The 16,002-nt window shown below is 40.1% G+C and overlaps 1 protein-coding gene and 1 pseudogene across 1 annotated transcript in view; both read left to right on the plus strand.

The window, feature by feature from the left end:
- The window catches only part of usp9 (ubiquitin specific peptidase 9), a gene marked incomplete at its 3' end in the record, with an annotated part of 228,505 nt that overhangs the window by 97,702 nt on the left and 114,801 nt on the right, over positions 1-16,002 (plus strand). Inside the window, exons 15-20 of the mRNA XM_078231879.1 lie at positions 127-214; positions 2,002-2,344; positions 11,722-11,817; positions 12,128-12,339; positions 13,081-13,321; positions 15,521-15,670. Of these exons, the coding sequence (XP_078088005.1) occupies positions 127-214; positions 2,002-2,344; positions 11,722-11,817; positions 12,128-12,339; positions 13,081-13,321; positions 15,521-15,670 (1,130 nt within the window). The remainder of the gene's footprint in view (positions 1-126; positions 215-2,001; positions 2,345-11,721; positions 11,818-12,127; positions 12,340-13,080; positions 13,322-15,520; positions 15,671-16,002) is intronic.
- On the plus strand, positions 896-1,075 carry LOC144506680 (U2 spliceosomal RNA; annotated as a pseudogene).

The raw sequence follows: 16,002 nt of genomic DNA on the forward strand, positions 1-16,002 counted from the left end.
GTTTGGCTTTGTTTTGAAATGGGCATATGGTGCCAAATGTTGTGCCGCAACTTTTGCACTTAGAATTTTGTAACTAAATGTGCAATAACTTTCACGTGCATTAATGAGGAATTTTGTATCTTGCAGAGAATCCGGAGTACGATCCACAGACTGTAAGGACAGGGAGTCGATATAGCCATGTACAAGAAGTCCAAGAGAGACTGAATTTCTTAAGGTGAGTTGATTTGTGTATGAAAATTGATTTTACTGTTTAGAAAGCAAACTGATCAGGATTTCTATTGCTGATGGTTCATAATGTAGAGATTGCACAGCAGTTGAGAGCATGGAACATGATTTTCAACCAGAAAGATGCGGCTTCAAATTCTAAAGCTGCGTGTACATCTAATTTCTTCAGCCTTGCAAAATGTGAACTGTTACATCTATTTCTTTGTTTGGTGAAATGGAGGATGCATGAGGATCAGGCTTCTAAAAGCACCATTAAGCTAGTAGAAACATCTGCTTCCATCTGACTGGATGCTAATACGTAAATGATTTCAGAGGATGAAAAATTGTGCAATCAAACTCTATTTGATCAAGGCTAGCATATTTGTAACATGAAACATAGTTGATTAAATTAAAACTTATCTTTCAATAATACTTTGCCAAGAATCCACATTTGAGTTTTGATCCTATACTTAAGTGCTAGCCTGTTCACAAGAATTGTTCACTCTTGCAAGATGACAAGTTATGATTGAAAAATTATATAGCAAATGTAAGTAAAGAGGATCATTCTTTGAATACAAAGCTGCCTCTATGTATCACGCATCCATGTGACTAACCACTGCCTTATTGGCCTAAATAGTAGGTATTTGGATGAACCTGTACAAGCAGTCTTTGACTTTATGATGTTCAAGGTATCGCTTCTCGGCCTTTTGGCTAAGATCAAGTGCAGTATGGATCGCCTGCACTTGGTTGAGGTCATTAGGTTACGCTGAGGCTTCATATGTTTCATATGAAGCAATTTTTAAAAGCGGCATCTTGGCCTTTTGGCTAAGATGCAAATGAGCTCAAGTCTTGGAGGAGGATCCTCCCCCTTCTCCAATCAGCTTGACTCATGTAGATCAGGCCCAGGACAGGGTGGTTTTGGTCTCCCGTCCTGTCTTGTCAGCCTGGATCTGAAATGTCTCAACTTGTTGAGACTCTGAATTGGATTTGATTTGATTGAATTGGAAAAGTATAAAAAAAAAAGGTACGACACTTAGGACCTTTATAAATTGACACCCTGTTTCAAATTTACATTGTTGGTCTTGACTTAGCAACGCTATGCCAGAAAACCAGTCGAAACATTCATTCATGCATATCGACGTTCTGCACTGCCTATATCCCTGACTTTAAGTCACTCTAATGTTCTGGCATTTTTTCTTGGTGACTCTTTGTTTCCAAACTTGTTCTTATGGGAAAATCTGTTCCAATTTGTAACGTTTCGACCCAAGAACCATTTTTCAGGAACCAATAGTGTTTCAAGTCCAAAGACTGCCTGTATTTGTAACTTTCTTTGCCACAGATTGTTTGCAACTCGTGCAAAAATAATTTTCATGAATGCATTGCTTTTGTGTGCCACTGGTTACAGGAAAAAACTGTTGTTGCATTTTAGTTTGTCAGTGTGATATAAAGTGCAAAAGGGGTTGATGTTTCATGGTTGTCCTCTGCTCCAATTTGTTCTGCACACTTACTGTTTTGAGGTGCGACTAAAGGTTGTGTGTTTTCTTGGGGTTGGAGGCAAGGGATGTGGGCTAGTAAGTATTGCTGGTGGTGAAAAGAACAAAGATAAGATTTAAAAGCAAAATTGCACAGTCATGTTTCTGTAACTCTAAGGGAATGTTTCAGATCACTGGCATGGGAAAACCCTTGTCTGTCCTCTTGGCCATTGACAATATGCTGATTGTGGACGTGAGTCAACAAGTGAATTGTTACTTGAAAAAGTAATTCTATCATAAATGTTAACCTGTATTTATTCCTTAGATTTTTATTGAAGGATGGCCAGCTGTGGTTGTGTGCTCCTCAAGCCAAGCAAATCTGGAAATGCTTGGCTGAGAATGCTGTCTACCTTTGTGATCGTGAGGCCTGTTTCAAGTGGTTTTCCAAGCTGATGGGGGATGAGCCTGACTTAGACCCAGACATAAACAAGGACTTCTTTGAAAATAATGTTCTGCAACTGGATCCTTCTCTCTTAACTGAAAATGGAATGAAGTGCTTTGAACGGTTTTTCAAAGCTGTGAACTGTCGAGAAGGGAAACTTGTAGCTAAACGGCGTGCTTATATGATGGATGATCTTGAGTTAATAGGACTGGAGTATCTTTGGAGGGTAAGAACATAAACCAATTTCAATTTATTACTAAGATTATTAATGGCATTTCAGTTGCACTAATTGTTTTGTAAAGTTGTGTGGTAGTTTGAAGAGGTAACATTTCACTTTGCAGATGCTGTGTTACCTGTTTCCAGCATGTGATGTTGTTTGTAGTTGGGTATTGGTGGAAGGTGAAAGCTGTTGGTGTCCAGATCATCCTTTTTAAAAAAAAAATGACAACTGTATGTTGTTGATCAAAGCAGCGGAAAGCAACAAATATGGTCTTTTGTGGATGAATTGATAGCAAGTAAATGACCTTGGTAGATGCGAACAGTCTGAATTTGCTCACTTAAATGAGGAGAATTTTGAACAAATTGGGGAGGTGGTGACACGACCACAGCACTAGTGGAATTTAAAATCAATTAATAAATTTGGAATTTAAAAGCTGTCTTTCATCACAGTGACTATGAAGCCATTAATTCTTGTCATAAAAGCCTATCTGATTCACTAATGCCTGGGATGGTTGGTTATCCTGACCGCCACACTCTGCAAAGTCCTCCATACTAACATCTGGGGGCTTGTAGCAAAATTGGGAGAGCTGTCCCACAGACTTGATATGTCATACTCAAAGTCATACCTTGCAAGCAATGTCCCAGACAACACCATCCCTAGATATCTTCTGTCTATTGACAGGACAGACCCACCAGACATGGTTGTACAGTCGGGAGGAAGGTGCCCTGGAGTCTTCAACATTGACATCAAGTCAAACATTGGCAGGAAATCCTCCTGTTGATGTGGCCTTCCCTTCTCAGCTGATGAATCAGTACACATCCATATTAAACACCACTGGAAGAACCACTGAGGGTGGCAAGGGCACAATATACTCTCGATAGGGGACTTCATTGTCCGTCATCAAGAGTTGCATCATCATTGACTGAGCTGACTGAGTCCTAAAGGACATATCTGCTAGGCTGGGTCTGTAGTAAGTGGTGAAGCAAACAACAAAATGGAAAAATCTACTTGACATGTCCTCAACAGTCTAACTTTCACTGTACTACTCGATAACAGTGTTGGTAGGAGTGATCAGTGCACAGTTCATTTGGAGAAAAAGTCCCATCTTCATATTGAGGATGTTCTCCAACGTGTTGTGTGGCACTACTGCCGTGCTAAATGAGATATATTTCAAACAGATTTAGCAGCTCAAAACTGGGCATCCATGAGGTGCTGTTGGCCACCAACAGCAGTAGAATTGTATTCAGCCACAATCTGTAACCTGAAGGCTTGGCATACCCCCACTCTAACATTGCCATCAAGCTGGGAGGGGGGATCAACCCTAGTTCAATGAAGAACATGCTGGAAGTAGCACCAAGCACCTAAAAAAGAGATGTCAACCTGGTGAAGCTACAACACAGGATGACTTGCATGCCAAACAGCATGTGATAAATGAAGCTAAGTGATCCCACAACTAATGGAGCAAATCTAAGCCCTGCAGTCCTCCCACATCCAGGTGGTGGTTGTCTCAGGTCCAGTACATGATTGCAGGAGTTCCTCGGGGTAGTGTCCTTGGCTTAACCATCCGTCAGTTGCATTATCATGACCTTTGAGCTCCCCTAGCACCCCGTTATAAGGTTAGAAGTGGAGATATCTACTGATGAATGTTCAATGTTCATCACTACTTCAACGCTGCAGATACTGAAGCATTTTATGTCCAAATGTAGCAAGACCTGATGAACATTCAGGCTTGGGCTGATAAGTGGTAAGTAACATTTGGATCATGCAAGCGCCAGGCAAAGACCATCTCCAACGAGAGAGTCCAACCATCTCCCTTGACATTCAATTGCATTACCATCAGCGAAATCTCCCATGATTAACTTCTTGGAGGTTACCATTGATCAGAGACTGAACTCGACCAGTCACTGTAACTCACCTCTTCACTTCCCAAAGCCTGTCCACCATTGACAAGGCACAAGTTGGTGTGTGATGGTGTAGTCTTCACTTGCCTGGATATGTGTAGTTCCAACAACACCAGAAATATAGAAAATAGGAGCAGGAAGCCCCCCCCCCCCCCCCCAAAATCCTTTGATCCCCATCATTTCAAATGCTGTATCTAACTGCCCCTTGAAAACATTCAATGTTTTGGCCTCGAGTACTACTTGTGGTGGTGAATTCCATAGGCTGACCACTCTCTCGGTGAAGAAATTGCTTCTCATCTCTGTCCTAACCCATCTACCGTGTATTATCAGACTGTGACCTCTGGTTCTAGACACCCCAACCATCAGGAACATGTTTCTTGCATCAACCTTGTTTAGTCCTGTTAGAATTTTATAGGCTTCTATGAGATCCCCCCTCATTCTTCTGAAGTCCAGCGAATACAATCCTAACTGACTCCATCTCTCCTCATACGCCAGTCCTGCCATCCCAGGAATCAGTCTCGTAAACCGTCTGTGCATTCCCTGTAAAGCAACAAGATCCTTCCTCAAATAAGGAGACCAAAACTGCACGCACTTATCCAGGTGTGGCTTCACCAAGGCCCTATATATTTGCATCAAGATATCCCTGCTCCTGTGCATGAATCCTCTTGCAATGCAGGCCAACATACCATTTGCCCTTTTTACTGACTGCTGCACCTGCATGCTTACCTTCAGTGACTGGTGTGAGAAGACATCTGGGTCTCATTGCAATGCTGCTCTCCTAATTTATGACCATTCAGATAGTAATCTGCCTTCCCGTTTCTCCAAATTATACTGCATTTGCCAATCATTTGCCCACTCACTCAACTTGTCCAAATCTCTCTCACCCACACCCACACCCACACACACACACACACATACACCCATAATATACACTGCAAGGATCCTTCGACAGCATGTTTGAAACCTACAACCTGTACCACCTATAAGGAAAGGCAAGAGCAGCATATGCTCAGGAGCACCTGCAAGCTTCCCTCGAAATCCCACACCATCCTGTCTTGGAACTATATTTTTGTCCCTTCGCTGTTGCTGGGCCAAAATCCTGGAACTCCTTCCCTGACAGCACTGTGGGTGTACCTGCACTATATGAATCAAGAATGCAGTTCATCACCATCTCGAGGTCGGTTAAGGATATGCAGTAAATGCTGGCCTAGCCAGCGATGCCCACATCCTGTGAAAACAAAAATAAATCTCAAGCTTGTTTTGTATATGTTAGCTGTTGATAAATGATTTATAATCTTGAATTTGTGTAAATTCTCCTTTCAACCCCTCTCGAATTAAATGAAAAACCTGGCTTGGAGTATGTAGTTTGTGTGTTGAACTCAAGAATCTCTTGATTACCAAAAAACAATGCTTGATGTCATTGATTTGAGTAAGAACTAGATATATAAGCATATGAGTTTATGGCCCAACTCTCTTTAAATTACAACAGTATATTACAGTACAAAAGTCAATGGTGTTAGGAGTCAGACTCAATTTTTCACTTCAGAAATGTATGTTTTACTTAGCTGATAAACCAGCGCATGGGATCAAGCAGGCAATATGGGCTGTGTTGCTAAAAGGACCCACAGGATGCCTGCACAGCAAACCTTGCCAAAATGGGTCTTTCAGCAAAAACAAAATACAAAGCTGGTTTCAAGCTAAAAACCGTAACATTTGCTCACTCGTCACATAACTTGTGCTAATGCAAGTGAAATCGGTGTGAGTGAAAACTGGCGTGAGAGTGGAAGAAGAAATCCACCCTGAAGAAGGTGCCAAAGTCCAAATGTGCTATGAGAGCAGGTACAAGCCACTGGCTCATCTTGAGAAGCATATATTGAAATGGCAGCTCAAAAATTGTCAGTTCTCTCACCAAAAATGTAGTGCATATATATAGCTAGTTGTTGTAGCCAATTTATGTGGCAGAAAGCCAAGACCGCTGAGACTACAAAAAGATATCTCTGCCAAAATTACCAGTTTCCAGCAATTCATCAGACAACGACAAAAACATGAGTGCCCATTGTGTTACACCGACAACATGGATGAAACGCACATGAATTTTGTTTGGCGCAGCAGCCGAATTGTGGATTGGAAAGGTTCAAAAGCGGTTGTAGTGAAAACCACAAGGCAAGTAGATAAAGCTTCACTGCTGCATGACTGTTGGAATGAAATTAAAGCCGCTGGTAATTTTCAATGTAAAACCATGCCGAAAATAAAGTTCCCTGCAGGTGTTTTTGTCTGTCCTTGGCTGAGGATGGAATGAAGTTAGGGATTGATGATGTGTGGATTAAGCATCCCGGTGGCTTATACAAAAAACACAGCTTCCTAGTGGAATCTGTTCAGATCCCTAGGAGCTGATGAGATTGAGGTGAAATCACACCCAAATTGCAGTTATACCAGGGTGTCTAATGTCTGCACCTCAAACTTTGGATGTGTGCTTCAGCAAGCAATGAAATGATCATGTTTGATCTGAAAGGAATGTGTTGATGGCCAATGGAAAAAATAACTTTCACAGACTGGAAATGTGCTTGCTGCCCCACTTGATGTTTTGTTTTGTTGAGTCATTAAATTGTCAAATGCCATTCATGAACAAATCCATCAGATTGACGTGGAATATCGAATTCAATGGCTGGAGAGAAAGATTAATTGTGGAAGGATGATTCTGAAACTGACAGCACCAAATCTGATCCAAAATGAGATCCTTGCACTGATGTCTAACCAAAGTGACACTGAATTTGAACCTTTTGCATTGGATGCCGAAGACCATGAATTTGACCATGTTTAAAACATTTGATTGTGGTTAAAGATATGCTTATAACTAATGTCAGATTGATTTAATTTGCATTACCAGTCTTTCTTTTAACATTTCAAAACACTTTTGGGAGTGGTTTATAACCTAACAACTGCACAGTAGGACAGAGAATACATGAGAAGTGATGGGGGCTTGTGAGAAAGCTGCTGCAATAATCATGGGCTATTTTAATCCTCATATAGATTGCATGAATAAAATTGGCAAAGGTAGCCTGGAAGATGAGTTCATAGTGTATTTGGGACAATTTCTTAAAGCAATCAATTCTAGGGCCAACCAAGGAGCAGGCTATTTTAGACCTGGTAATGTGTACTGAGACAGGATTAATTATCTCATAGTAAAGCAGGCTGAAGGCAACAAGTGATCATAACATGCTAGAAAACCAGTTAGTTTGTGCTCAGAAACATGGGTCTAGAATTAAGTTTTAAGTTTATTTGTTAATGTCACAAGTAGGCTGACATTGACACTGCAATGAAGTTACTGTGAAAATCCCCTAGTCGCTACACTCCAGTGCCTGCTCAGGTACACTGAAGGAGAATTTAGCATGGCCAATGCATCAAATCAGCATGTCTTTTGGACTGAGAGGAAACCAGAACACCTGGAGGAAACCCATGCAGACATGGGGAGAATGTGCAGACTCTGCACAATGACCCAAGCCAGGATTCGAACCTGGGTCCCTGGTGCTGTAAGGTAGCAGAGCTAACCACTGTGCCACCGTGCCGAATAGTATAGGCTTATATAAAGGGTATCAAGACAAAGTTGTCTGAAATGGACTGGAAAATAGGTTAAATAGTAAGATGGTGGGGAAGCAGTGGTAGACATTTGAGAGAATTTTCAGAACACTCGAAGATGAACTGACAAAGGTACCATTGAAGATAGAATTAAGAGTGGTCTCAAATTGAAAGAAAAGGCATACAGTGCTGCAAAGATTATTGTTTGTCAGAAAATTGAGACTGTCTTAGAAACCAGCAAATAACTTAGAAATAACTTAGAATAAAGAGGGAGAAGTTATAGTGCGAGAAAAGAATGGGTGAAAATCAAGAAATTCAAGGGAGGGAGGAATTTAAAACAATCACTAGTGAAAAGGTACTGGGAAAACTGAGAACTAAAGGCTGACAAGTCCCAAGGACCTAATGGCTTGTATCTGAGGGTCTTGATGGCTGCTGAGATGTACATGCATTGGTTGCAATCTTCCGAAATTCCCAGTAGATGGGAAAAGTGCAAATGCAACACTTGTATTCAGGAAAGGAATGAACCAGAACAGACAAATATACAAACATACAAATTAGGAGCAGGAGTAGCCACTTGGCCCCTTGAGCCTGCTCCACCTCTCAATAAGATCATGGCTGATCTGATTGTAGCCTCAACCTCACATTCCTGCCTGCTGCCTATCTTTCACCCCTTGTTAATCAAGAATCTATCTCGCTCTGCCTTAAAAATACTCAAAGATTCTGTTTATTCTGTCTTCAAGGAAGGTTTCCAGATACACTCGATCCTTTAAGAGAAAACATTTCTCCTCATCTCTGTCTTTGAGAGAATGATCTCTTATTTTTAAAAGCGACTTCTGGTTCTAGATTCTCTGACTAGTGGAAACATTCTCTCTACATCCACCCTGTCAATACTCCTCGGGGTCCTATAGGTTTTGATCAAATTGCCTCTTACTCCTCTCCGCTCTAACCTCTGAGTTTTACTCATATGACAAACTGCCCATTCCTGATAATATCGAGTAAGCCTTCCCTGAACTGTTTTTAATGCATTTACATCTTTCCTTAAATAAGGAAACCAATATTGTACACATTACTCCAGATGTGATCTCACCAGAAAACTATAGGCCAATTAGCCAAGCATGTCATGCAGAAAATGCTTGATTCCGTTATTCAGGATGTAATAGCTTGACACAATACAACTATGCAAATTCAAATTGATTTTATGAAGAGCAAATATTGATTACTTAAAGAATTCTAATGTGGAAAAAGGGAACATGTAGATGTGTATTTGAATTTCCAAAAGGCATTTCATGTGGTGCCATATAAAAGGTTACTACACAAAATAAGATCTCATGATGTTGGCAATAACATGCATGAGGATTGGATAGCTAACATGAATCTGGACGAATGGGTTATTTTTGGGTTGGCAAACTAATGGAGTGCCACAGGGATCAGTGCTAGCACTTCAATGATTTACAATCCATTTTATTGACTTGGACCATGCCAGCAAAATTTGCTTATGACACAAAGTTGGAAAGCACATTATGAAGAGGACAAATGAGTCTGTGAAAGGATGTAGATAGATTAAGTGAACAGACAAAATGTTGGTAGGTGGAGCATAATTTGGGAAATGAGAGATTGTTCATTTTGGGAGGAAGAATAGCAAAGAACTTTATTTAAATAGAGGCTAGAAATCTGGCACAAAGGGGTCTGGGTGTTTTGGAATTTGAATCGTAAAAAGCTAGCATGCATGTACACCAAGTGATTGGGAAGGCAAATGAAATGTTCGTCTTCAATGCAAGGGGAATAGAGTATAAAAGTAACTAAGTCTTGCTACATCTATAGAGGGCCTTAGTGAACCACATCTGCAGTACTGTGTACAGTTTTTGATTCCTTACTTGAGGGATATAATTGCATTGGAAGTAGTTCAGCCAAGCATCACTTGACTGATTCCCATGATAAAGAGATTGAGCAGGTTAGGCCTGTACTATTTTGAGTTAAGAAGAATGAGAGGTGACCTTATTGAATTACAGGTTCTGAGGGGACCGAGAATTGTGGATGCTGGGAGGATATTTCTCCTTGTGGAGATGTTTAGAACTAGAGGGCACAGTTTCAAACTAAGGGGTCTCCCATTTAAAGCAAAAGATTTTTTTCTGAGTGCTAGACTTTGCAATTCTTTGCCCAGAGAAAGTGGAGGTTGGACCATTGAATATGTTCAAGACTGAGTTGAACAAATATTTAATGGACAAGGAAGTCTAGTGTTTTGGGGGATAGGCACGGAAGTAAAATGATAATCAGATCAGCCACGATCTTATTGAATGTCAGAGCAGGCTGGAAGGGCCGAATAGCTGACCTCCTTTTATTTTTTAAGATCTTGTGTGCGTTGTACCCCAGAATCATTTCTCTCCCAGCTCCACCATCCTTGCGTCTTTGTAAAATAACATATTGTATAAACAGGGTACTGTGTAGAAACTGGAATAGATGTGATGGATGTCTGAGGAAAACCGAGTGCAAAGCTCAACGTAACATTCCCGAAATTCTCAATATAGTTGTGGTATTCTGATTATTAAATGGTTGGTGTGTTGTAAAAAATAATAGTAAATGAGAATTGTGTGCGTAGAAAAATACTTGATTGGTCAGTGTACTTGACAGTGAATTTTGGCTATCTTCCAATTTGTAGATAATGCTGTTTCTTTTATTGCTGGCTACCTGTTGAAGCGTCATGGTTTGGTACATTCAGATGTATGATGTGAACAGTGGATATTAATGTGATCCATGAGGATAACTGCTTTATTTTCCCTGCACTGCTTGAACAGTGTCTGCATATTTGAAGTATAACATGTTTAAATTGACTCCTTTTCCTGCTGTTGCCCATGATTCAAAAATAAATGGGAGAATGAATGCAGTAATCCCACCTGTACGATATAGCTTATGATGATTACCAATGATTTTGCGTTCTGAGACATCATCCACAGTGCGAAAGATTTCTCCAGCGATGGATTTCTAAATATCCTCTGGAGTCTAAAGTCATCTTTGATTAAGAATACACATTTCATGCATAAATGTTCAAATGCCAGAACCTGACTAGTTAAATCACAAACAATAGTTTATTGTGAAAATCCCCCAGTCGCCACACACCGGCACCTGTTTGGGTACACTGGGAGAATTCAGCACGGCCAATGCACCTAACCACGTCTTTTCAACTGTGGGAGGAAACTGGAGCACCTGGAGGAAACCCACGCAGACACGGGGAGAACGTGCTGACTCCGCACAGACAGTGACTCAAGCCGGGAATCAAACCCGGGTCCCTGGCTAACCACTGTGCCACGATGCTGCCCTAATAGTAAATTGATTGTAGTTGTCGCACATTTCATTGCTGGAAATATTTATTGAACGTGTATTTGTTACATCTTGATAGCAGCTAGTTTAAGTCATGGGACTAAACTGGTATTTGAAGATTCTCTTTTGTGCAGATTGAACAATAGGTCTTAGAAAATTAAGTTATTACAGTAAAAAATCCAATTGAATCTGATATCTCCAATATTGCACAATATCTGATACACTTCAGATATCTCGGTGCATGGTTCATTGCTTTGGAGAAGGGGTTATCCATCTCGGACGTAATTATACGCTGGTTTTTCTCTTCCAAGTTTTGGTGAAAAAGTTCTCATTATAGGAATGAAATGTATAATTACTGATATGAAACCAGTTTGTTTTATGGTGCCAGGCTTTCCATTGAGCTGTGCTCTTCCTCTGGATGGTTGAATGATTCAAACATTTAGGCAACATCCGAGGACACACCTGAGTGCGACTTGGAAGAATTTTGTATCATTATTTGAAGTTATATATTGAAAATAATTGTGAAGTTGGACTAGAGTTCATGCTTTTTGCTGAGAGTTTTTAATGTCTTGACTGTTGCGTGTTCAACAGGTTGTAATTCAAGGAAGTGATGACATTGCCAGTAGAGCGATCGACCTGCTAAAAGAAATATACACAAATCTTGGCCCAAGATTGCAGGTTAACCAGGTAGGTGTTCCACTCTGAAGATTGTGCCTGCTCAGTGTAGACTTTTATGAACTTGGAAGGTCATGTGTGCTCTTTGTCATTTAGAGATTTTCTTGCTGAACAAATTCGCAATTGCAAGTTTCTACTTTACAATTCTTGCTATCTCTGAATATTTTCAAGTGATGTACCTTTGGATGTATGATGAGTAATGGAGGAAAGCGAGGCAGGGTGTGTGGGAAAGAAAAATAGGTTATTGCTTAAGGGAGTTGAAGATTTTGTAACTTCACATCTGTTTGCAGTGCCTAAGTGATACCGATATTTTCACAACTAGGTAGAGATTCATGAAGACTTCATTCAGTCATGTTTTGATCGATTGAAGGCCTCTTATGATACGCTGTGTGTACTAGATGGTGACAAAGACAGTATTAATTGTGCAAGGCAGGAGGCAATACGGATGGTACGTGTGTTGACAGTTCTGCGTGAGTACATAAACGAATGCGACAGCGACTACCATGAAGAACGGACTATTCTACCAATGTCTAGGTAGGTACATTAGAAGTACTGCTTTCAATTTAAGATAGAATAATTTCAGCTGAAAAACTAAGGTTTTGTAATGAGCAGTTTTTGTTAATTTTTTCTTACAAAACTCTCTGAATTTTTGATCGAGATCATACTTAAGTTTCTATTCATGTTTATCTTGCAGCTAAATGTTATAGAATATTATTCAGGATACAGCTAAGTTTATAATTCATGATATACAGGGCAATATTGATAAGTACTGAAAACTTTCTCAGTTTTAGATGGCCTGTTAGTTTACATTTCATTTTGGATTGATCTTTTTAAAGGACCTATTTACCTTTGTGTTGAATTGTATGTCCTCTGATTGGATCATCTCATGCTGAACTATATAACATTTTTAAACAGTTTAGCTGTGGAGAAGTATACTTCCTATTGATCCATCATTTTGTTGTAATCACAGTGGTTTTGAAGAAGATCACTGCAGTTTCTTCCTAGGCAGGAGAAGGCAGTACCATAAATCAGAAAACCTAAACAAGGGTTCTGCCTATACCATTTTAGTTTCATAACAGACAAAAGAATCTTGAGTCAGTTCACAAAATGCCATACTTTAACTGTTATGAAGTGAGACCATGATTACTCAAGTAAAATTACATTTTGGAATAACACCCAAGTTACTTAATTGATCTCTTGGATATGCTGAAGTTTTCTTAATGGAGTAGTTTTCCACCATTTTGTATAGTTAAAATAAAAAATTTCTATTTTCAGAGCTTTTCGTGGAAAGCATGTATCACTTGTTGTACGGTTTCCAAATCAAGGACGCCAAGTGGAAGATTTGGATATTTGGTCTCATACAAATGACACCATTGGGTCTGTGAGGCGCTGTATCCTCAGTAGAATAAAAGCAAACAGTGCACATACAAAAGTAGAACTCTTTATTGGTGGTGAACTTGTAGACCCTGCTGATGATCGGAAATTAATCGGGCAGTTAAATCTTAAAGATAAAACGGTAAGTATGTAATAAAAATATATATTCATTGTCAACAGTGACTATAATCAATGAAGCTGGACTGAAATAGCCCAATGTTAAAGTGTCACTGATCCCCATTCGGCAATAATCAGCTGTCTTTTCTCTTAATTTTCATAAGTTAAGAATAATCAGATTTGTTTATTGTATAGAAGATTCATCATATGTTGCTTTCTTCAGAATTGATTTCATTTTGGAGTAGTACTGAAAATCCGCAAGATACAAGGAAGGCATGATGTTGGTTCATTGGCAGATTAGTTTTCTGCTGTTTTAAGTCTGGGTTTTTTCAAGTTATGCCATCTTTCCCATAGACCAGTGCAAGAATGGTGTCCGCTCAGCTGATTAAATAGAGCTGATCGGAATCATCCTACCAGTGACATACTGGGCAGGAACATTAGTTACCTTCAGGAAATCTAGTTACAAGCAATTTGAACATAGTGTTAGCTATCGTGCCTGTGTGACAACTAATTGGCCTGAATGCAAAATATTTCTGCTGCTGTAGTCATTGAATTTGCAGCTAAATGCTTAAACTGGTGATTGTTTTTTAAGTTCAATTCTCATAAAGCAAGGAATTGATCTAGGTTGGCCCAACTCAGAAGTGTTGCTGGTTTTGATTAATACTTTTATCGCCTGTATCCAGGCCAAATGCTTCTTGCTTGGGAGTTTTCACTAAAATGGCAGCCAAAGGTCTGGAGAGGCATCACATTTCATGTTGTGTTGATGGAAGTGGGGCTGGGAGATGTGCAACAGAAACCAGACCTTTAATCAGTAGATAGAAGGAGGAAACTTTTTATATTGTGAGTGATTCTTGGAGATGCTTGCCATCGAATTGTAAATAGTAAAACATGCAAGTTGTGGGATAATGGGGGAGAGGAGCTTCATGCTCTTGGCTGTTTATTTAAAAAAAAGATTGGGTAGGCTCACCACCAACACTTGCATAAGTTTGATCGATGAAAGAATGCAGAGGAGATTTACCAGGATGCTGCCTGGTTTGGAGGGTAGGTCTTATGAGGAAAGGTTGAGGGAGCTAGGGCTGTTCTCTCTGGAGCGGAGGAGGCTGAGGGGAGACTTAATAGAGGTTTATAAAATGATGAAGGGGATAGATAGAGTGAACGTTCAAAGACTATTTCCTCGGGTGGATGGAGCTATTACAAGGGGGCATAACTATAGGGTTCGTGGTGGGAGATACAGGAAGGATATCAGAGGTAGGTTCTTTACGCAGAGAGTGGTTGGGGTGTGGAATGGACTGCCTGCAGTGATAGTGGAGTCAGACACTTTAGGAACATTTAAGCGGTTGTTGGATAGGCACATGGAGCACACCAGGATGATAGGGAGTGGGATAGCTTGATCTTGGTTTCAGATAAAGCTCGGCACAACATCGTGGGCCGAAGGGCCTGTTCTGTGCTGTACTGTTCTATGTTCTATGATTACAGTAATCACTCAGGTAATGCTCCCAGTCCCCTCAAAAATCAGACCTGTGAGTCAAAGCCTACTTTAGACTATGTCTTCGGTTTGGATTTTCAAGATTGTTTATATTTGTTAGAATACAATACATTATCCTTCCTGGTCCATACTTTCCTGTGAATGTTTCTGCAACAATTCCTCTTGTCTTTATTTAAAATACAAATAATCCCCACCTGAAATCTTAGTTGCATCTCTCCTGTTCCAAGTACTAAGTTTAGCTGCAATCTGGGTGGCACGGTGGCTCAGTGATTATTACTGCTGCTTCACAGCACCAGGGACCTGGTTCAATTCCGGCTTTGGGTGACTGTGTGGAGTTCCTCCCACAGGGAGGCTTCCTCCCACAGTCCAAGGATGTGTGGGTTAGCTTGATTGACCATGCTAAATTGCCCTTTACTGTCAGAGGAATGTGGAGGGTAAATATGGGGTTGCAGGGATAGGGCCTGGGTGGGATTGTTGGTGCAGGCTCGATGGGTCGAATGGCCTTCTCCTAGACTGTAAAGATTCTATGATTCTAAATGCATGGTTTGAGGGGTGATGTAGAGGAGGCTTAAGATTTGTCGGACATTGGGACTAGTTAGAGAGTCATACAGTTGGCCCATCGAGTTTGTCTCGGATGTCCTTTGTAATACAGGTGTGATTTTCTCCATATCTTATTGATGATCTAGTAAAGTGTTAAATTTCTATTACATCAGTACTAATGGGAGGATTATTTTTCAGCTTATTACAGCCAAGCTAACACAGATAAGTTCGAATATGCCTTCAAGTCCCGATAGCTCTTCTGATTCTTCAACGGGCTCCCCTGGAAACCATGGTAACCACTACAGCGATGGTCCGAATCCTGAAGTAGAAAGCTGTTTACCTGGAGTGGTAAGAATATTGCGATGTTCTCTTAATATATACGTTATGTAAATATTTTTGGAAATTATATATTGTAAATATATTAAGTTTAATATAACATCAGGAAGGGTGCTGTTTAACTTGTTGCTGTACAAGTTCCACTAATTTGTGTAGTAAAACAAATGCTTAAACTCAGCTAAATGATGCAAAATCAAAATTTCCCTTGAATATTTAATTTATAGGCTGCGTTCATTGTCACGTTCATTTGGGTAACTTTTCTGAGGATATTTTTCCCTTGGGATATGTGAGAGTCCCTCATTATACTGTCACGTTAGACAATTATTTTTGACTTTCTGAACATA

This window comes from Mustelus asterias, chromosome 17 (genome assembly GCF_964213995.1).
Source record: "Mustelus asterias chromosome 17, sMusAst1.hap1.1, whole genome shotgun sequence".
Lineage (NCBI taxonomy): Eukaryota > Metazoa > Chordata > Chondrichthyes > Carcharhiniformes > Triakidae > Mustelus > Mustelus asterias.